Source organism: Mandrillus leucophaeus, unplaced genomic scaffold, assembly GCF_000951045.1.
Source record: "Mandrillus leucophaeus isolate KB7577 unplaced genomic scaffold, Mleu.le_1.0 Scaffold67, whole genome shotgun sequence".
Classification (NCBI taxonomy): domain Eukaryota; kingdom Metazoa; phylum Chordata; class Mammalia; order Primates; family Cercopithecidae; genus Mandrillus; species Mandrillus leucophaeus.
Window position 1 is genome coordinate 5,191,726 of NW_012107252.1, and position 23,370 is coordinate 5,215,095.

The 23,370-nt window shown below is 40.8% G+C and overlaps 1 protein-coding gene across 1 annotated transcript in view; it reads right to left on the bottom strand.

The window, feature by feature from the left end:
- Window positions 1–23,370, bottom strand: part of GPBP1L1 (GC-rich promoter binding protein 1-like 1) — a 60,017-nt gene that overhangs the window by 19,493 nt on the left and 17,154 nt on the right. The window contains exons 2-5 of the mRNA XM_012001902.1: window positions 14,489–15,534; window positions 13,334–13,448; window positions 9,129–9,258; window positions 8,482–8,768 (exon numbers count right to left, since the gene is read on the bottom strand). Coding sequence (XP_011857292.1) covers window positions 8,482–8,768; window positions 9,129–9,258; window positions 13,334–13,393 — 477 coding nt within the window. The 5' untranslated portion in view covers window positions 13,394–13,448; window positions 14,489–15,534. The remainder of the gene's footprint in view (window positions 1–8,481; window positions 8,769–9,128; window positions 9,259–13,333; window positions 13,449–14,488; window positions 15,535–23,370) is intronic.

Genomic DNA, 23,370 nt, shown 5'->3' on the forward strand with positions numbered 1-23,370 from the left:
GCGATCTCAGCTCACTGCAAGCTCCACCTCCCGGGTTCACGCCATTCTCCTGCCTCAGCCTCCCGAGTAGCTGGGACTACAGACGCCCACCACCACGCCTGGCTAATTTTTAAATTTTTAGTAGAGACGGGGTTTCACCTTGTTAGCCAGGATGGTCTCGATCCCCTGACCTCGTGATCCGCCCGCCTCGGCCTCCCAAAGTCCCGCCCAGCCACTTTTCAGTATTTAAGCTATTCCTTTATTTTGGTTTTCTTTCTGGGGGTGGAGGTGGGAAGATCCTATTATATATCTATATTAGATCTTTTCTGCCAAACTTTTTTCCCTAGTTTTAATTTCTCATCTACGTATTTCTCCTTCATTTAAAAAATTTTCCTTTCCTGTCTTCTAATTCTTGAAAAAATTAGTATTTATTCTCTTTATTCTTTCTTGTTTAGTCTTTATTTTTCTGAAATCTTTTATTATTTCTTTTCTAGAGTTCTAGCCCCTTATTTTGAGTTTTTCCAGATGATTTTTTTTTAAAACCAACTTCTTACGATCATTAATTTTTTTTCTTTTTTTTTTTTTTGGAGACAGAGTTTCACACTCTTGTCGCCCAGGCTGGAGTGCAATGGCGCAATCTTGGCTCACTGCAACCTCTGCCTCCCAGGTTTACTTTCTTTAATGTCCTGGTTATCCTTTCCCTACTGCTTTTATCTGAAACTTTACTTTCCTTTGTCTCTGACTGACTTGTCTCTCTGCAGTTCAATCTGGATTATATTTCCAACAGTTTGCTCTCAGTGAGGGACTTTGTTCTGGAAGAGTATATTGGAAAGTTAGTATGAACAATGATAGAACCCTGTGCTGGTTATACTGCTTCTTAGTTATAAAGTCATCCCTTCTGCCTGTTGTGCAAACATGTGCCTGGACACTTTAAAATTTTTCCTTTGACAGCTGACATGTTAACTTCTGACAGCAGAGAACAATGGAGAGATTCTTATTTCCTGTTCCTGTGTGCTTTTTCAGTGGACTCCCACAGTGCCCAGCTCCTCAAAGCCAGGTTCTGACGTACAAGTAAGCTCAGAGACCAGCAGCTTCGCTCAGCACCCCATCTGAGTAGTTTTGTAGCAGAGCGACACCTCTCATGAAAAGCCTTTCAGCACGATTCCCCAGAGAAGGACATTAGCAATTACTTTGCCATTCAGTGGGCTACAACTGAGCGCTTTCTAACCAGGTATGAATCTCAGCCCTGGGGTGGTGGTAGGGAAACGGGGGACTCATTCTTGGACACTCTATCTTAGCTTTAAGGGTAGTGGCTGCTCCCTGTATGTATGTATGCATGTGTTTTTTTTCTTTTTTTTTGAGACAGGGTCTCACTGTCACCCAGGGTAGAGTGAAGTGGTGCCATGTGGGCTCACTGCAGCTATGACTTGCTAGACTCAAGCAATCCTTGACCTCAGCCCCCTGAGTAGCTAGGACTACCAGGTACGCACCATGTCCAGCTAATTTTTATATTTTTTTGTAGAGACGAAGGTTTCACCATGTTGCCCAGGCTGGTCTCAAACTCCTGGACTCAAGCGATCGTTCTGCCTCGACCTCCCAAAGTGCTGCAATCACAGGCGTGAATCACTGAACCGTGCTTATGTGCTATTTCTATTTTCTTTAAAGATCTTTTTACTTTGTACTAGTCAATCCTTCATTACTCCAATCTTGCTGTAGTTAATAATTCCTTATATTAACTTTCTCTATTCAAACTACTGTGTGGTTTGAACTCGACTGGTCCAGTCAGATCCTTCATACCTTATCCCAGAGCCCCCATATTTACCAGTTATTCCATTATAGAAAACCACTCCCGATTAACTGCTGCTCTTCTCAAATATGCCCTGCAAGCTTTCCAGAAAAACGGTTGGCTCTGCTGGCATTCTTTATGCTGTCAGGTGCTCTGTTGCTTCCCTTCAGCTCCCATTGCACAAATGCTAATATTAACCAAGCCTCTTATACAGATTTTGGTGGTTTGTCCCTATCGGCTTTAGGGGTTTGTGGGGAAATCTCATTTTGCTTTGATGTAGATGGCATTGGTAGATTTTGTTGGTTCCTCAACTCTACTTGCTTTATTTTTAACTTTATTTTAAAATAATTTCAGGGCCAGGCACAGTGAATGGCTCACGCCTGTAATTCCAGAATTTGGGAGGCTGAGGCAGGTGGATCACCTGAGGTCAGGAGTTCGAGACCAGCCTGACCAACATGGCAAAACCCTGCTTCTACCAAAAATACAAAAATTAGCTGGGCGTAGGGGTGCATGCCTGTAATCCCAGCTACTTGGGAGGCTGAGGCAGGAGAATGGCTTGAACCCAAGAGGCACAGATTGCAGTGAGCCAAGATCGCACCATTGCATTCCAGCCCGAGAGACAAGAGTGAAACTCCGTCTCAAAAAATAATAAATAAAATAATTTCAGACTTACAAAAGAGTGGCAAAAATAGTACCAAGAATTCCTGTACAACCTTCATCTAGACAGTCATACAGGTTTAAGTATCCCTTACGTTTGGGACTGTGTTTCAGATTTTGGATTTTGGAGTATCTGCGCATTATATTTGCATATGTGAGACACCCGGGGGACAGAAACCAAATCTAAACATGAAATTCATTTTGGTTTCATATACACATGGCCTAAAGGTAATTTTATACAATATTTTAAATAATTTTGTGCATGAAACAAAGTTTTCACTGTGATCTGTTGCATGAGATCAGGTATGGAATTTTCTACTTTTGGCATGACATCCACACTCAAAAAGTTGTAGACTGCAGATGCTCAACCTGTATTAATATTTCACATTTACTTCCCCATTCTCTCTATAGCTTTCTCCTGAACCATTTGGCAAGTTGAAGGACTTGATGCCACTTACCCTTAAATATGTATTTCCTTAAAAGGGTATCTTTTATATAATCAGAGTAATTATTAATACTTATGCATACTATTATCTAATCTACAACACTTATTCAGATTGTCCCACTGATGTTTTAGCAAAAGAAAAATTTTGCAAAATGGTTTTTGCCTCACCCAGTATTTATTTAATCTAGGTTTACATGTTGCTTTTAGTTGTCATATCTCTAGTTCTTTAATCTGGAGCTTTTTTTTTTTCCCCATGGCCTTAACATTTTTGAAGACTACAGGCCAGTTATTTTGCAATTCTTTTGTAGAATCCTCAATTTGGGCTTGTCTGATGTCTCCTATGATCAGATCCAGGCTATGCATTTCTGGAAGGAATGTTACAGAGGTGATGGTGCATATTTCTCAGTGCCATCGTATCAGGAGGTTTAAATCTATTTGTTTCACTACTGGTAATTTTAATATTTTTTTTTCTTTTTTCTTTTTTTCTTTTTTTTGAGACAGAGTCTCACTCTGTCGCCCAGGCTGGAGTGCAGTGGCCGGATCTCAGCTCACTGCAAGCTCCGCCTCCTGGATTCACACCATTCTCCTGCCTCAGCCTCCTGAGTAGCTGGGACTACAGGCACCCGCCACCTTGCCCGGCTAGTTTTTTTGTATTTTTTAGTAGAGACGGGGTTTCACCGTGTTAGCCAGGATGGTCTCGATCTCCTGACCTGGTGATCCGCCCGCCTCGGCCTCCCAAAGTGCTGGGATTACAGGCTTGAGCCACCGCGCCCGGCCTAATATTTTTTCTTAATACTAAAATTTTCATACAGTAAAATCTACACATATAAAATACACTAAATTATGTGAGTAATTTTTAAAAATTTTTAAAATTGCTAATACCTGTCCAGCTTCTACGAAGATTAACACATCCATCAACCGGAAAGTTCCCTTCATACCCTTTCCCAGTTAATCCCCTCTGTGCACAACCAACCATAAAACCATTCTGATTTTCTTTCCCATCATAGATGATTTGGCTGTTCTGGAATTTCATATACAGTTTTCTACAGAATCCTTAGAATTTTCATGTTACCTGCAAACACAAAGTTTTATTTCCTCTTTTTAAACTGCACACATTTCTTTTTTTTGCCTTATTGTACTTGTTAGGACCGCCAATAGAATGATAAATACAAGTGGTAAGAGTAAACATCCTAATATTGCTCCCAATATTAAAGGGAGCTCTGCTTTTACTGGAGAATTGGAGAAGATGAAAAAGCTGTAGCCAATACTGCTGGCATCCTCTCAGAGTCCCTTCTCTCCACCAATTTCTTACTCCTCAGGTTTCAAACACATTCAAGTCTCCTACTCCTAGAAAACTCTTCCCTCACATCTGGCTCTTTACTGTCCAAAGAGGAGCGTATCATTCATCATCAACTTACTCTCTAACCCTTCCAACCACGCTTGTCACTTTTGTAAGGCCATCCCAAACTGTCAGAGTCAAAGCTCTCTCCCATACTTAGTAACAGCTACATTTAAAAATCTGTGTTCCTCTCTGTATCATGTACTTCAAAAAAGCAAAACACAAACAAAAACCTATCTGTTGAGGTCTGTGCTGAGTGGTGCACACAGGGACAATTAGGACTATTTAACTTCCCCAGGTAACAATATAGGACTGCTAATTACACTAAACCAATACAATTTTAAAATAATTTTCTAATTATACAAACATATCATATAGGAAAAAAATATAGAAACTCTACTGCAATCAGGTTCCAAAACATCTTCAATTTGTGATTTTTATCTACCTACTTTTTCTTGGTATACTCATTCCTTCTTCAGCTAACCACTTCTCAGTCTCCCTTACTGCTAGTCCACAGGTTCTGCTCTACACCTCCCTTCTTTCCAATGTATTAATCTCCCTGGGTGATTTTATCTACCCACAAACCTCAACTATTATCTCTATTTTCATGTGCACATCTCTAGACCTAACCCACCTCTTCGGCATCAATAATTTTTCTCCTCCAACCAATTCTGCTCCTCTGCTCTCTCTCTTCAAGTTAATTACCTATTTTTCATCAAGTCACTCTGGATAGAAATCTTTAGAAAAATTTGTATTAATTATTTTTTATGTACAGAAAGCTCAACAGTGTACATTTAACCCAACTGGTGGCAACCTTTAGCCTCCACCTTTTTGAGTTTGGCAATGCGAGTCACAGACGTGGGACCCAGGACACTGCCTCCCCAGTGATGGCAGATCTCATCGTATCTGTCATTGTAATTGATCCTGATAGCTTCCACCAGCTTAGCCAAAGCGCCTTTGTCTTCTGAGTTAACCTGTGTGAAGTCAACCAGTGGTGCAGGTCTTTCTGTGGACTAGATGTCCCCCTCTTGCCTTCCCCTTGATAATGCAGTAAGAGACCCCCATTTTATATATACCCCCATTTAGTAAGGGCAGGTAGGAAGACAACCAGCTCGATGGGATCCATGTCATATGCAATCACCACTAGCTGAGTCTTCCTGCTCTCCACTAAGGTGGTGACAGTGTTGACTCCTGCTTGAAAGACAGGTGGTCTCTTACTGGGGACGTCCCCTTTGCTGGCAGCTTTCTTCTCAGCCTGGGCCAATAGCCTCTGCTTCTTTCTCTTGCTTTGTCTCTGGTCTGTACTTACGGGCCAGCTTAAGAAGCTGAGTAGCTGTTTGGAGGTGCAGGGCCTGGATGAACTGGTTAATCGCAGGAGGCACTTTCAGTTGCACATAGAGGATGGCTCTCTGCCGCTGCAACCTGATATAGCGGGGCCATTTCATAAAGTGAGTGAGGTCTCTTTTGGGCTGGGTGTCCTCTCCAATGCCAAAATTCTTAGGCCTTTTCTCAAACGGGGGATTCACCACTTTCTTGGCCTCCTGCTTCTTGACAATAGCAGGGGCCGGAGCCAAGTTCTTCCCCTTGCCCTTCTTTCCTTTTGGCATCTTGGGTGGCAGGAGGAAAAGAAATCTTATTTTTGACTCTTCCTTCTCTAATTACAATACCTCAGTTCCAATTCTTTAAGTTTAGCCTCCAAAACAAGGTCTTTTACTAACTGAATTTCTATTGATAGAAAAACGGATAAATCAAGTATATTCACACAATGTAATATTTGCTACACAGTAGTAAAGAAGATCTAGAGCAAGGTTTGTCAACCATGACACTACTGACATTTTAGGCTGACGAATTCTGTTACGGGGCTGTCCAGTGTGTTTTAGGTGTTTAGCAACATCCCTGATCTCTGCATATTAGATGATATTAGCACTAACCCCAGTTGTGACAACAAAGATGTCTCCAGGTAATGCCAAATATCCCCCAGTGGGCAAACTTGCCCCTAGTCGAGAACTGCTAAGCTAGAGCCCCATGATTCAACACATGTAAACTTCAATTTTACATAAATAAGAGAATTACAGTATGAATTATTCATATGAAGGTAAAAATGCGCAAACTGATAAAATAGAATGTTTGTATCATTTCCACTGGGAATGTCACAGGACTGATAATGAAGCTTCTAATCAAACTATGCTAATCAGCAGCATACTACCCAGTTTAAAAGGTACCCTTACTTCTACTTTACTCCACACGATTTCTTATTTGCCACCATCTTCTCTTTTTCTTATTGAAGTACATAAGAAATAAAAACTGTTGGGGATTCAAATAAATTTTTCTATATGCACAGTTGGTTATGGTTATAATATTACATATACTCTTTCATTTCAGATACAAATTATGTTAAAATCATCATGGGTTTATTTAATCATAGAATAAAAGTATTAAAGGAAAGTAGTTTTTTAATAAGAATATACTATAATTGTTGCATTTCTTTTTTTTAAGAGACGGAGTCTTGCTTCCACCTGTCAAGTAGCTGGGGCTATAGGTGCACGCCACCCACGTCCACCAGTTCTGTTGCTAATGCTTTTGTTGCTAGTTTGATAAGAATTTCATCAAGTTCCTTAAGTGTAATGAGCAACATACATTATATTTTCAAATCATTCCCACTGGTCTTTCTTGGATTTGCTTATAAGTTTGTTGTATAAATAATAAAAATTACGTTTGAAATTATAGTAATTTTTGGACTATTTGTTATCTAGAACATTCTGGACAAATATTCAATATGTAAGAGCAGTATAGACCTTCCTGAGGATAAAGTTTTGAAGAACAGTCACCTGGGAATAGGAATTCACATTAATATATAATTTAAATCAAGACCCCAGAGGTCACTTCCTAGACTTGAGGGTAGAGGACCTAATGCCTAAATTTCACTCCTCTTTAGGTGACTCTATTAACTGATGAAATGGCTATAACAGAAGTGACTGACTGATGTGCTACTTAAAAACAGCTAGAGGCTGGGTGCGGTGGTTGGTGTCTGTAATCCTAGCACTTTTGGAGGCTGAGATGGGAAGATCACTTGAGGTCAGGCATTCGAGACTGGCCTGGGCAACACAGTGATACCTAGTCTCTATAAGAAATAAAAAAATTAGCTGGGCGTGGTGGCATGAATGCAGTGGTGCAATCATAGCTCACTGCAGCCTCAAACTCCAGAACTCAAGTAATCCTCCTGCCTCGGTCTCCCTAGTGGCTGGGACTGCAGGCATGCGCCATCATGCCCAGCTAATTTTTAAAAAAATTTTTATAGAGACAAGGGTCTTGCTGTGCTGCCCAGGCTGGTCTCAAACAACTGGCATCAAGCAATCCTCCTGGCTTGGTCTCTGAAAGTGCTGGGATTACTGGCATGAGCCACTATGCCTGGCCAACTTAAAGATACTGATTTGTTAAAATGATAATCTTTTTTCTTTTTTTAAGAAAGAATCTCGCTCTATCGCCCAGGTTGGAGTGCAATGGCCCAATCTCAGCCCACTGCAACCTATGCCTCCTGGGTTCATATGATTCTCCTGCCTCAGCCTCCCGAGTAGCTGGGATTACAGGCGCTTACCACCAAGCCCAGCTAATTTTTGTATTTTTAGTAGAGATGGGGTTTCACCATGTTGGTCAGGCTGATCTTGAACTCCTGCCCTCAGGTGATCCAACTGCCTCGGCTTCCCAAAGGGCTCAGATTACAGGCATGAGCCACCGAGCCCAGCCTGATAATTTTTTCTTAAATAAAATATATTTTAAACATTTTATAGATACTCTAAAAATGCTACCTTCAAGAGGCCAAAAGGCATGTAATTTAACACACAGTAACACTGAATATATAGGCAACAGCGAAAATACTCCCAATTACATGTTCATATCACAGTAATTTTATATGATAGAGAACAAAATCAAGAGAAAAAATGTTTTATCATAGTTGGAAAAAAGACAATTTAACATGCAAGAGTACATTTTAACATAAATTATATTTGAGTAAACTTTGTAAGACTTAAGAGAAATTAAAGATTTTTCTAAATTCCAAAGACACAAAAATGAAAAATTTGCTACAAGTTACATAGGAGTTTTGGTCACCATTTTCAAATGTTATCAACCTAACCCCTTTCCTCTAAAAACAATAAAAACCTCAACTTACAAATTCCCTTTTCTGTAATTTCTGAAATGCTCTCATTACTAACAGGGTCTCATATTTCAGACATTATTTGTCGGCTTCTAACCATACATCTAAAGATCCATACTTACAAAGTCCTCCTCTTCAAACTGCAACTTTTCCACCTTGTCTTCTTTCTTTTCTTCCCTAATCTCCACAGGTGGCTTTTCCGGAAAAGCACACCCTTTTCGGGAGTGGAAGCTGCCATTCCAGTGGCGATGGTTCCCTGTGCCACCTCCGCTACGCTGGCTCATGCCATCATGACCTCGGGAGGAGCTATGCCAACCAGATGGGTTCCCTGTGATTCCAGCATATGCTCCCTTAGAGACACCAGAGTCCACAGAATCATGGCGGAACAGGGAGGGCTGGTGCCAAGAATCTAGAATAGTAAAGAAAAGGAACTAATTAGATTGTTTGCTTCCTGATTTGGTTTAAGGTATTGGCAAAAGACCTTCAGGGGAACTTGTTAAAAAAAAGTCCACACACAAAAAATCACAAAATATATCTTTTCTTTGTGAGGTAATTTCTGAAATCAGTCCAACTGAATAGATGATTCACGAGAATCATAATCATAGTTAGACCTAGAAAGAAATGTAGTCGCGTAATGACTACTAGAGAATCTAAATGAAAACTATGTTCAGAAAAGATCCTATTTCAAGATTACAGACACATACCCACAGCCCGGGCTTGTCCTAAATGAGTAGCTTAAATATAGTCATGAAAGTTGGACACAGCTCACCTCCTGCAGTTCGTAGGAGACCATTGTTAAAAAAACCATCAGAGGAATTATGTCGACGGCGGCTTACTCCAAATCTACCTTCTCCTCTAGGCAGGTGCTCTCCGTGTTTTTCGAAGGTGGCAGTAGGTGACTAAGATGATGAAGTATGGAGAGGCAAATGGATAAACAGCTATTAGTCCCTTTCAATATCTTAATAGGCTTTGCATCAGGCCTTCAAAAAACAATAATGGTGATAGAAACCCATATTATAAACATATAGACCCTAAGGGTACCCCTAGGTGCCTAATTTAGAGAAGTCCTAGGTTATATATTCAATCATTAATTCACTTTCTTTATTCCAAATAATAAATATTGGAATAAATATTTATTCCAATAATAAATATTGGACAGGAGAAAAGCTAGCCACTTCAATTGTTTGCATGAAAGGAGGGGGAAAAAAACCTTGCAAATATCTGTAAGTATAAGCTCCAAAACTTTACACTTAAAAATATTTATCTTGTAAGAGAGGAAAATCAAAACGATTGCCTCAAAAATAATCCTAAAGTTTTAGTATTTCTGGAATAAGGGTGAAGGCAATGGTTGAAATATCACCCTAGGAGGTCAGTAGTAATTACAGAGCTTTTTTTTTTTTTTTTTTTTTTTTTTTGAAAAAAAGTGATGAAGTCTCATGGTTGCCCAGGCTGGAGTGCAGTGGCACAATCAAAGCTCACTGCAGCTGCTTACCCTTGAGCTTAAAGGATCCTCCTGCCTCGGCCTATAGAGCAGCTAGAACTATTGACCCATGCCACTAAGTCTGGCTAATCTTTTAAATTTTTTGTAGAGATGGAGGTCTCACTATTTTGCCCAGGCTGATCTCTCACTCCTGGCCTCAAGCAATCCTCCTGCCTTGGCCTCTCAAAGTTCTGGGATTACAGGTGTAAGCCACAGCATCGAGCTACTAGAGTTCTTACAGTTTTATAAAACATTTATTTCCAGATATAATACTTGTAACAATACTAAACTTTTGGCATCATACCCATTTTACTCATTTACACACAATGAAAGAGGTCAAGAGAGAAAAAAAATAAGTCTGAGGTAATAAAACTGAAAGGAAGCAGTCTGAGAAACTTTATAGATTAACTCTAATATCCCTTCCTATTTCAAAGAATTTTTTTTTTTTTTTTTTTTTTTTTTTTTTTTTTTTTTTTTGAGACGAAGTCTCGCTCTGTCACATCGGCTGGAGTGCAGTGGAGCTACCTCGGCTTATTGCCAGCTCTGCCTCTTGGGTTCACGCCATTCTCCTGCCTCAGCCTCCTGAGCAGCTGGGACTACAGGCGCCCGCCACCGCGCCCAGCTAATTTTTTGTATTTCTAGTAGAGATGGGGTTTTACCATGTTAGCCAGGATAGTCTTGATCTCCTGACCTCGTGATCTGCCCACCTCGGCCTCCCAATGTGCTGGGACCACAGGCATGAGCCACCGTGCCCGGCCTATTCTATGACATTCTTAAATTATAGAGACCAAAGTCCATAAAGCCATGAAAATATGGGTATGTTTGACAAGGAAAACCTAAGTCAGAGCATGTTTACATTTACTTTTCTTACTATCAATATCCTTGCCAATATTTTACCCATTCGAGTGGGTAAAAAGATTTTCTCCTGTTTTCTCTTAAAAGTCTTATGGTTTTAACTTTTTAACTTATGTTCCATTTCAAGTTAATTTTTCTGTGTATGAAGCAAACGCTGAGGTTCTTTACCCTGCCCCCATACAGATAGAAGCTAGTTCTTCTAGTTCAAAAACACAACACTATCACTTCCTCATTGAATTACCTTTGTACTTTAGTCAAAAATCAACGAAATACATACATAAGCCTTTTCTTTGTTTCTTTAAAAGCCAAGGTCTTACTTGGTCATCCAGACTGGAGTACAGTAGCCCGATCATAGCTCACTGTAGCCTCAAACTCCTTGGCTCAAGTGATCCTCCCGCCTTAGCCTCCCGAGTAGCTGGGATGACAGGTATTAGCCACCACACCTGCCTAGTTTTTTTCAAATTTTTCTTGTAGAGACAAGGTCTTACTTTGCTGCCCAAGCTGGTCTCAAACTCCTGGCTTTCAAGCAACCCTTCTGCCTCAGCCTCTCAAAGTGCTGGGATTACAGGCATGAGCCACAGAGCCCAGCCTCTACAGGCCTATTTTTGAACTCACTATTCTATTATATTCCTTTTATGTCTATCCCCTTATGCCAAAACCACAGGACTTTGCTTACTATAGTTCTGAAAATGAAAGAATGTCTTCTAATTCTTTTTACTTAGTTCACTGTGCTAAAACAATTATTCTTCTCTGATAGATCTGTATACTTTTCATGTAGCCCACTAGCTCCAAGCCTTGGGTCAGATTAGGCCAATTATAAGATCCTGCAAATTTCATTAAGACAATTTGAAATTAAGTTTAGAACCGGGTGTGGTGGTTCATTGCTGTAATACCAGCACTTTGGGAGACTGAGGCAGGTACATCACTTGAGCCCAGGATTTCAAGACCAGCTGGGCAACATGGCAAAACCCCATCTCTACAAAAAAATACAAAAAATTAGCTGGAAGTGGTAGTGTACGCCTATAGTCCCAGCTACCTTGGAGGATGAGATAGGAGAATCGCTTGAGCCAGGGAAGTCAAGGCTGCAGTGAGCCATGATCGCACCACTGCACTCCAGCCTGGGCAACAGAGTAAGACCCTGTCTATAAAAAAACAAACAAAAATCCCAAAATGAAGTTTAGGCTGGTACAGCGGCTCATGCCTGTAATCTCAGCACTTTTGGAGGCTGAGGTGACAGGATCGTTTGAGGCCAGTTCTAGAACACCTTGGGCAACATGGTGAGACTCTATCTCTACAAAAAAAACCAAAAAAGTTAGCCAGGCATGGTGGTGCTCGCCTGTAGTACCAGCCACTTTAGAGGCTAAGGTGAGAGGACTGCTTGAGCCCGGGAGTTCAAGGCTGCAATGAGCTATGACCATGCCACTGTACTCCAGCCCGGGTGACAGAGACCCTGTCTCAAAAATAAATAAGTAAAATAAAGTTGAAACAAAATGAAGTTTAGAGAAAAGACCATTGGTCTAGATGAGACCAGAAGCACTTTCCCGAAGTCCACATTTTAAAATAGGAAAGGCAGGCCTTTTTGAGAATGCCTACCAATTTCATTCTTCCTCTATTCGTTGGCAAAATGGGAAACGCTTTTAAGTTTACTAGCTTCCCAAACGTTTTATCAATAACTCAGGCTGATTCTTTTGTGTACTGTGACTAGGTATGCTTTAATCTTTATAAACTGGTAATTCCATTTGCGTTTACCCCTAATACAACACACATCTCCCCTGAAACTATTAAGTAGGTTAATGCCTCTAAAACAGTTTTTAGAATTTAATCTGAGATCCATGTAGTAGTTGAACAATCACTGTCTCTACCTTTTCCTCCTCTTCATCTATTGCCATAAACAAATGTGTGTTCAATCCAAAGGTCTGTTTACCCAAGTGCCATTCCCCTTTTACTTCTGCCCCTTTGACCTCGACAACAGGTTAGTAAGTATGTTTAATCTCCAAAGTGTGCTGCAGCTAATACAAGACTTAACTGTGTCATGTAATGAGAAAAGCCTTAGGATGTAACGAAAAAAGTGAGATACTTAAAAAAAGAAAAAAAGAAACATAAAAAAGTGAGATATTTGGCAGTAATAAGGTACTAAGGTACACACTCATGTGGACTGCCTAATTACTTACATCCTTCTAACAGAAAGCTATTAAGTCTATGAAAATGTTTTTGAAATCCTCAGACGAGACTGAGTATATTAAAAAACATCAGGACTGGGCTGAGTGCAGTGGCTCACGCCTGTAATCACAGCACTTTGGGAAGTCCAGGAAGGCGGATCACTTGAGCTTAGGAGCTGAAAACCAGCCTGGGCAACATGGTGAAATTCCATCTCTATAAAACGACAACAACAAAAACAAAAATTAGCAGGGCGTGGTGGTACGCAGCCTGTAGGCCCAGCTACCCTGGGAGCTGAGTCAGGAGGACTGCCTGAGCCCAGGAAGCCGAAGTTGCAGTGAGCTGTGATCACACTACTGCACTTCATCCTGGGTGACAGAGGGAGACCCTGTCTCAAAACAAAACAAAACCAAAAAACAACCAAAAACCACCCCCAAACCCTCTAGTATTTGAGAAGTTACTACAGGAATGCAGAACAGTACCTTAGCTGACTGTGGTGTTGAGAAATTTAGCCAAGCAGGAACAAAATCATGCTGCGCCATTTAGGTCCAGTGTCTCCTTTCAGCAAGGTGAGGCATCCAACCTCATGGCCAGGATCTGAAAACAAAACAACTCAAATCACTAATGTTTACAAGAATGTGATACCAATGTATAAAGGAATCTGTAATTATTCTAAGATTCCTCTTTACAGAAAGACCTGCCCTCTGAGCCTCTCTATAGATTACTTACCAAGCCTTTTAACTCAGAGAAGTTCTAAATAAAAGTAATTTTTGTTAAAACAAAAGTTCTAAACAAAAGAAAACGGTAACATGTGCCTGGAAGACTGACTCTTATTTTTTGTAGAGGAAGGTCTTGCTATGTTGCCCAGGCTGATCTTGAACTCCTGGCCTCAAGAGATCCTCCTGCCTCAGCCTCGCAAAGTGTTGGGATTACAGGTGTGAGTGACTGCATCCAGTGAATCTGGAAGGTTTTATCAAGGAAGCTAATGAATTCTTGATTGTTACATCAAAGAACTTGAAGAATTAAACATCTATTTAAAACCACAGACACTTATGAAAAGAGATTAATCTGCTTCAAGCACTCAGGTAAATTCTAGCAAAAGCAGTAGAAAAGATATTCTTGGCTGGGCATGGTGGCTCACACCTGTAATCCTAGCACCTGGGGAGGCCGAGGTGGATCGCTAGAGGCCAGGAGTTTGAGATCAGTCTGGGCAACATGGCAAAACCCCATCTGTACCAAAAAATAATAAAGGAGCCAGGTGTGGTGGCACACGTTTGTGGTCCCAGCTACTCTGGAGGCTAAGGTGGGAGAATCACCTGAGCTGGGAAGGTTGAGGTTGCAGTGAGCTGAGATTGCACCACTGCACTCCAACCTGCATGACAGAGTGAGACCCTGCCTCAAGCGGTGGGCGGGGGGTCTTCCTAGAGAAGGACGATACAACCTCTCAAGAGCTTTTCTATTTAGTTCACATGAATTTCTTCAAATACCAACTAGCATCAGTTTTCCTGAGATCTGTTGCTGTCTTCAAATCACCCCACTGATATTCTCCAAAATTAAATACATCAGAAAGCAGTAGGTATTTTTCATGATGCATATACATAGAGTCTTCTTTCCAAGTTAGACACATGGATATTTACCCCAGAGTGTAACCTCTGTGGTCCTGTTTCTGAACTCGAGTTGGCCAGCTGGATCTCCCACGAGGTTTTCCTGTTAAAACGGTGCTTAAGTAACCTGGCCGGCAGCACGACTTATGATGAAGCACAAAGCAGCCAGGTTCTGTGTGGATCACTCTCTCAGTCCCCTCAACTGCTCATCTTAAACTATTTGGTTCCTGACACGTTTCCAAAAGGGGAAAGGGGAAAAGGGGAAGGGGGGAAGGGGAACATAAAAAGTATTTGTTACATTTAAAAAAGGGGGGAAGGGGAAAGAGCTGTATCTATGTTCACCTCATTCAACTTCCTTGAGTTATGGCACTATGATGTTGCTTAATTAGGTAAGACATGGATATTTGCACCGAGTGCAAACAGTGTTCATAACAAGGTCATAGCTAGAAAGACAGATGGGCTCAAGTGTGGACAAGTAATGTCATCAAGGTGACAGATCAAAAATACTAAGGCCCTATAAAAGATCTGAGCAGTCAACTCCAAAACATCCACATGACAAAGTCCTTAAAATACAAATCTCATTATTCTTACTCACGCAACTGCTAAAAAATAGTGTGCAGATATGTATTTATATTTGCCTTAACCCTCAAAATCTAGGGACATAAATCTTGTCTTTGTTAAAAAAAATAAAAATAAAAATATTTCAGACAGGAATTTGCTATACAATTTTCCCTCCACAAACAGCAGCTTTCAAGGCAAATTTCTTGGTATAAAGCTCCTAAATGTATATTCTATGTCTTTGGCCTTTACTATTTATAAATTCAGAGCAAAGTTAAAACATTAGAAAGATGGGTGGGATGGGTATTAAGAAATAGTCAAGGAGAGATATAGTTCCAAAATGAGAATTTCTTCTTCGGTTTTCTGTGTTTCACTTGTTCTGCTCCTTCCCAAAATCTGAATTGAGCCACTGGAAGGAGATATGGAGAATCTTCTACTGCTTTGGTAGAGAAGTCACTTATTATTTTGGATCCATTTCCACCATTTCACAATCATTTGAAAGGCCACACGAATCTATCACTCTGTAAATGAAAAAAAAACAAAACATAAAATCACAGGAGGCAAAATCACTATCATATATATATATATATATATATATATATATCTGCTAAAATGAGACACAGTTAAATAATCAAATCAAGGCCCTGAGAGTCAAAACCCTTAAGTCCAATTTAGACACTACGGATGTATGTCACCACCTATACCAACAAGATGACTGGGATATAAATCTTTTTTAAGGATTTGAGAAAAGTCACCTAAACAGAGTTTGCTATTTTTTTTTTTGGAGATGGAGTTTCGCTCTTGTTGCCCAAGCTGGAGTGCAATGGCGCTATCCCAGCTCACTGCAACCTCCACCTCCCAGGTTCAAGTTGATTCTCCTGCCTCAGCCTCCCAAGTATCTGGGATTACAGGTGTGCACTAACATGCCCAGCTAATTTTTTGTACCTTTAGTAGAGACGGGGTTTCACTATGTTGTCCAGGCTGGTCTTGAAACTCCTGACTTTGTGACCTGCCCGCCTTGGCCTCCCAGAGTGCTGGGATTACATGAGTCAGCCCGTGCCTGGCCTGGAGTTTGCTTTTTTATATAAAAGCACCTGTAATCTCAACACTTTGAGAGGTCAAATTTTCCAAACAGCTGTCTAAGGTATTCAGAAATGCAAAATAATGCGTCTTTCAGATCTAGATTTTTCTCTCATAAATAGAACAGGTTGCCCATGAGTAGTCAAAGAACCACATAGCTTGCTGGTATATTACCAGAGTCACCAACTACCTATTTGTTTAGTACTAGCTACAGCTAGGATCCTTAAGATATCTGTCATAGTATTTTTTATGTATTTATATATATATATATTTAGATACCTGGCTCTCAATTCAGAGATTTAAAACTTTTATAATCTAACTTGTTAGGCACTGAGTGAAACAAAAATTTCTTTGGTAACTTCTCAACATTCTTTCAGGGGATTCCAATTAGAAACAGGGTCTCACCCTATTGCCTAGGCTGGAGTGCAGTGACTTGATCGTAGCTCACTGCATCCTTAACTCCCAGGTTTAAGCAATCCTCTCAGAGACCTCAGCTTCCGGAGTAGCAAAAAAACCATGGGACTACAGACGTGCACCATCATGCCCATCTAATTAAAAAATTTTTTTTGCAGACACAGGGTCTCACTTTGTTGCCCAGGCTGGTCTTGGAACTCCTAGGTTCAAGCAATCCTCCTGCTTTGGCCTCTCACAGGGCTGAGATCACAGGTGTGAGCCACTGTGCCTGGCTGCAGAAAGATTTATCTGATAGAAAAGAATTTTTGCATCTATGGGTAATTCTGGTCTATACTGGTAAATTTCAGTTTGGGAGATATTTCTCATATATCCAATTCAGCAGCCTTGCACTATATTGTTCACGGGAATAAGTTCATGGGAATAAGAAATACCAAATTCAGGATAGTAAGTATCTCTGTGGGAGAAACGAATGGAAATAAAAAAGAGGTCCCAAAGAGTTTCAACTGTATCTGTAATGCATTATTTCTCAAGTTGAGTGATGGGTACAAGATGACTATTCACTTATTGCTCTTTTTATAAACTTGTAAAACTGAAAAGAGTATTAGGCCGGGTGCGGTGGCTCATGCCTCTAATCCCAGCACTTTGGGAGGCCGAGACAGGTGGATTACTGGAGGTCAGGAGTTCAAGACCGACCTGGCCAACATGGTGAAACCCCGCCACTACTAAAAATACAAAAATTAGCGAGGCGTGGTGGTGCATGCCCGTAGTTTCAGCTACTCAGGAGGCTGAGGCAAGAGAATCACTTGAACCCAGGAGACGGAGGTTGCAGTGAGCCGAGATCCCACCACTGCACTCCAGCCTGGGTGACAGAGCCAGATGCTGTCTCAAAAAAAAAAAAGCAAAAAACCCCAAAATTGTTTTTATACAGGCCTATACCTGTAACTCCCAGTAACAGATACATGAAACTGTCCCTGTAGTGAAGTTATTCTAGAAAAATAATCAAGTCAAGCATCCTTATGGAAAAGATATAATTAACTGTCTGGTGTATACTTTTTATCTTAAGAATTCTATTTTAAACCACAGAAAACCTGAAGTTCAAGACAGAGAGAGAAATCATCTATTAGGGTATAAAACTGTTGGACACAAAGGAAAATGCCTCAATTTTCAACATAAACAATTCCCTCTTTTCAATAACCACTAAGTACTTTCCAGTTTTCCAACTGACACACACCATCACCTTTTCAGTGTTTTACACACCGAATCCAAAGTTTCTGTACCAGAGTCCCAACTTAGGCAGGACTAGGAGAAATACTAACTAGCAATACTTTGATACTATTACAGGTCCTGTGGCTGTTGTATATCCCGTAACAATTACTCACCCATCACCCTTAACAAGCTGGGATACCTGAAGTGCAAAGAGTGTGACCTACACATGCATGTGCAGAGTATGTGGTTGAGAGGAGATGCACTGTAAGTGGGGACGTTTGATCAAACAGAACAAATAAAAAATGAAGAAGATAGATAACAGAAATTTCTGTTCTGGAAGTAACAGACTAAAAGGAAAAATTCCAAAATGTTCTTAACGGTTTTAGTAGGATGGTGGAATTACGGGCATTTTGTTTTATCTTCTCTATTAGTCAGAAGTTTTTGTAATGAACTTACTTTGCTCTGTAAATTTTAAATTAAAGATCTTTAGTGATGCCTTTTAGGGCTGTGGCTAGTTTTACAGAATGGCTAACTGGGAGACTTCTGCTTACTACTAACAAATTCTGAGAAGAAAAAACACATCACTTAAAATTCTCTTAGAACTATTTTTTTTGGTCTGAGAAAACAGAGCAGGGTTCTGAGTAGCTGGGACTGCGGGTGAATGTCACCATGCTGAGCTAATTAAAAAAAAAAATTATTGGGCTGGTGTGGTGGCTCACATCTGTAATCCCAGCACTTTGGGAGGCTGAGGTGGGCAGATCACGAGGTCAGGAAATCGTCACCACGGTGAAACCCCATCTCTATAAAAATACAAAAAATTAGCCAGGCGTGGTGGCAGGTGCCTGTAATCCCAGCTACTCTGGAGGCTGAGGCAGGAGAAGGGTGGGAACCCGGGAGATGGAGCTTGCAGTGAACCAAGATCACGCCACTGCACTCCCTCTGGGCGACAGAGCGAGACTCCGACTCAAAAAAAAAGAAAAAAAAAAATTCTTCTGTAGAGATGGGGTCTCACTATGTTGCCTAGGCTGGTCTCAAATGCCTGCGCTCGAGCGTCTCACAGAATTTTTTTTTTTTTTTTTTGGAGATGAAGTCTTACTTTCTGACCCTGGCTGGAGTGCAGTGGCATGACCTCAGATCACTGCAACCTCTGCCTCCTCCCGGCTTCAAGCAATTCTCAAGCCTCAGCCTCTTGAGTAGCTGGGATTACAGGTGCCCACCACCACACCCAGTTAATTTTTGTATTTTTGGCAGAGATAGGGTTTGCCATCATGTTAGCCAGGCTGGTCTTGAACTCCTGACTTCAAGTGATCCACTGCCTGGGCCTCCCAAAGTGCTGGGATTACAGGTGTGAGTCACCGCACCTGGCCTCACAGAACTTTTAAAAAACATGAAAGATGGCCGGGCCTGGTGGCTCACACCTGTAATCCTAGCACTTTGGGAGGCCGAGGCGATTGGATCACCTAAGGTCAGGCATTCGAGACCAGCCTGGCAATATGGTGAAACCCCATGTTTACTATAAATACAAAAATTCACTGGGCGTGGTTGCTGGCACCTGTAATACCAGCTACTTGGGAGGCTGAGGCAGGAGAATCACTTGAACTCGGGAGGTTGAAGTGAGCTGAGATCCCGCCATTGCACTTCAGCCTAGGTGACAGAGGGAGACTCTCACAAAGAAAAACATAACATGAAAGACTAGACTGGAGGGGAAATCAAGATTCTTTCTAATATGAGATGTCAAGCATGTGCTCTGGAGCTCAAAGGAGAGGTGTGTTCTACTGGTAGAATTTTGGTAATTGTCAGTATTTGGTAGACAACATTTAAAGTTGGGGAATAGGTGAAATCTAAGGAGAGTATAAAGATGAAAAAGTTGGTCAAGTGCGGTGGCTCATGCCTGTAATCCTAGCACTCTTGAGAGGCCGAGGCGGGTGGATCATGAGTTTGACACCAGCCTGACCAACATGGTGAAACCCCGTCTCTACTAAAAATACAAAATTAGCTGGGTGTGGTGGTGCACAACCTGTAATCCCAGCTACTCAGAAGGCTGAAGCAGGAGAATCACTTGAAACCGGGAGGTGGAGGTTGCAGTGAGCTGAGATCACGCCACCACTGCACCCCAGCCTGGGCAATAGAGTGACACTCTGTCTCAAACAAAAAAAAAAAAAAAAAAAAAAAAAGGGAAAGTTTCCAAGTCTTGTTTATTTCATTTCATTACTTCTTTTCCATCTGTTACTTGTGACTCTTCAAGGTCTAATTACTCTCCAACTTAAAAAACTAATTTTTTAGGCACTACTAGTCTCTTTCCACCATCTGCCTCAGCCTCTCCTACTGGTTGCCACACTCTGTTCCTAGACTTAGATTGTAATTATATTACTACTCTGCTCAAAAATGTCTGGTTTCCCACCAACAATACAACAGGATTTAAATTCCTCAGTCTAAGAGACAAGAAATAATAAGCCTTTCCCCCAGCCCTCAAAAACCAGCCCAAAAAGTCTCCTTTAATTCTCTATCTGGAAGTAATTCCTGCCTCTGAAAATGAAACCTTCAAAGTATTTTTTTTTTTTTTTTTTTTTTTAAAGACAGAGTCTTCTGTCACCCAGGCTGGGGTACAGTGGCACTCACTGCAACCTCCGCCTCCTAGGTTCAAGCAATTCTCCTGTCTCAGCCTCCCAAGTAGTCCCAAAGTGGGACTACAGGTGCCCACCACCACGCCCGGTTAATTTTTGTATTTTTAGTAGAGACGGGGTTTCACCATATTGGTCAGGCTAATCTTGAACTCCTGGTCTCAGGTGATCCACCCGCCTTGGCCTCCCAAAGTGCTGGGATTACAGGCGTGAGCTACCGTGCCCGGCCTCAAAGTACTTTAATTGTGCCTACTAGGCCACTAACACTCACTTCTTCCAGGATAATTATAAATGTTTATCTTAGCTCCAAAAGTAGGCCAAAAACTTGTCACTTCTAAGAATCCTGATTTTCTATTCTTTGAAATACACACAGCATGTATCTAGCATGGTACCGTGCATATGGTAAGGATTCAAAAGTTTAATAAATTTTTACAAAGTATAATAAAGCAAGGACGCAGAGAAATTAGAAACCTCATGTATTGCTGGTAGAAATGTAAAATGGTGCAGCTACTGTGAATAACTGGTTAAACACTGAGGTACCATATGACCTAATAATTCTACTTCTAGGTATATATCCAAGAGAAATAAAAATATGTCTACACAAATACTTGTAACTGAACGTTCATGGTAGCCTTATTCATAATAGCTACAAAGCAGAAACAACTGAATTGTCTATCAATAGATGAAGGAACAATATACTGTATATTCACACAACAGGCTATTATTCAGCTATAAAAAAGGAAATGAAGTACTGATATAAGCTACAACACGACATGAAAATATTACGTTAAATGAAAGAAGGCAGACACAAAAACTGTAAATTGTATTATTTCACTTATATGAAACATCCAGTCCCACAGAGCTAGAAAACAGATCAGTGATTACCAGGGCTTGGGAAGAGGAGGGAATGGGATGTGACTGCTTAATATAGATGAAAATTTAGTTTGGGGTAAGAAAAGGTTCTGGAACTACATAGTGGTGATGGTTGCACAACACTGAGAATGTACTTCATGCCATGGCAATTGTACACTTTTTCAATTGGTTCTGATGGTAAATCTTGTATTTTCCCATAATTAAAAGAATTATAATAAAGCAGTCAATGTTAATATTAAATACAAACATTACCCTACATCACCCATTCTTTTTCAGATTATGAAAGTACTTTTGCTCCCTCTCTACAAACTCCCTGTATCTGAATACTTGATACAACCATTCATTCATAAACATTTGTCAAATATTTTACCTCTTCAAAACAAAATCTCCAACTTATCAGGCACCTCATATGTCAGGCGCATTATTCAGTATTTCACAACATGACCTAATTTTATATTTTATAATTAAGTTTATACTGCCAGGAGAGCACCTCCCTGGCCAAGGGCCTTATCTCAATTACCTCTACTTCAGCCTCCTTTTACCTAGATACAACACTACCAGTGCTGTTGGCTTCAACCACTCATTTTCTCCAGAGACCAGTAGCATCACCAATTATTCCTTCTGGTAACTTCAACTTCTATTTATACTGGGTCCACTCAATTTACAAAAAACTGTACTCAATTCTCCAAATTAAAACAAACCCCCTTATTAAAGCCTGTATCTTGCTCTAGGTATATCCTTGATGTGCTTTACCCTCCAGTCTTTTGTTTTTTGGGTTTCTTTTTTTTTTTTGAGACAGTCTCATTCTGCTGCCCAGGGTGGAGTACAATGGCGCCATCTTGGCTCACCGCAACCTCCACCTCCTGGGTTCAAATAACTGTTGTGCCTCAGCCTCCCGAATAGCTGAGATTATAGGCATGTGTAACCTGTATTTTTGTATTTTTAGTAGAGACGGAGTTTCACCACGTTGGCCAGGCTGGTCTCCAACTCCTGGTCTCAAGTGATTCATCTGCCTCAGCCTCCAAGAGTGCTGGGATTACAGGTGTGAGCCACGCCACCCCGCCTGCCCTCTAGTCTTAACAAAAATCTATACAGAACAGTGTACCCTTATTGTCTTTATTTCCTCACTCCCCCATTTATTCCTCAACCCACAGAAAATTACCTTTCCCCCACAGCTCTGACCCTTCTATTTTCAAAATATTCCCATTAAGTTAATCTAACTAGTATATGATAGGCATAAATAAGTTTGCAGAGAAATAGTTGATGAATGACAGTGAACAAAACATTTGCACTGAAATAATAGTATTCAAAATACTGTAGGAATATTTATGAATTTTTAAGTACCTAATAAATTAAATTGCACACTTAAAAACAGAACACCTAGTCAGGCACAGTGGCTCAAGCCTGTAATCTCAGCACTCTGGGAGGCTGAGGTAGGCGGATAACTTGAATTCAGGGGTTCAAGGCCACCCTGGCCAACATGGTGAAACCTCATCTCCACTAAAAATACAAGAATTAGCTGGGTGTGATGGCACACACCTGTAATCCTGGCTACTTGGGCAGTTGAGGCACAAGAATTGCTTGAACCTGGGGAGTGGCAAAGGTTGCAGTGAGCCAATATCACACCACTGCACTCCAGCCTGGGCAACAGAACAAGACTGTCTCAAAAACAAAAACAAAACAGAACACCTGCATCTACATATTAGGCTGAACAAATGTTCTTGAGGAAGTTAATGGCTGATGTAATGCCCTAAACTTGAAAAACTTCACCAGCCTAGGCAAAATAGGGAGACCCTGTATCTTCAAAAAATTTAAAACTTAGCTAGGCATGGTGGTAGGTGCCTATAGTTTCAGCTACTTGGAGGGTGAGGTGAGAGAATCACCTGAGCCCAGGAATTCAAGGTTGCAGTAGGCTATGACTGTACCATTGCACTCCAGTCTGGGTGACAGTGAGACCCTGTCTTAAAAAATAAAAATTAAAAACTTCACTTAATTTCAATACATTCTCCATCTGTCATTGATATACCATTTTAATTCTGTCAAAGGCATAATTTTGAGCACATCTTCAACCATGAAATAGTTTCCATTCTATCTATACTATATAAAATAATTAAAAAGCCCTGTCTTCTCTGTAACACCGTTTAAGTTTGGCTCAAATACAGA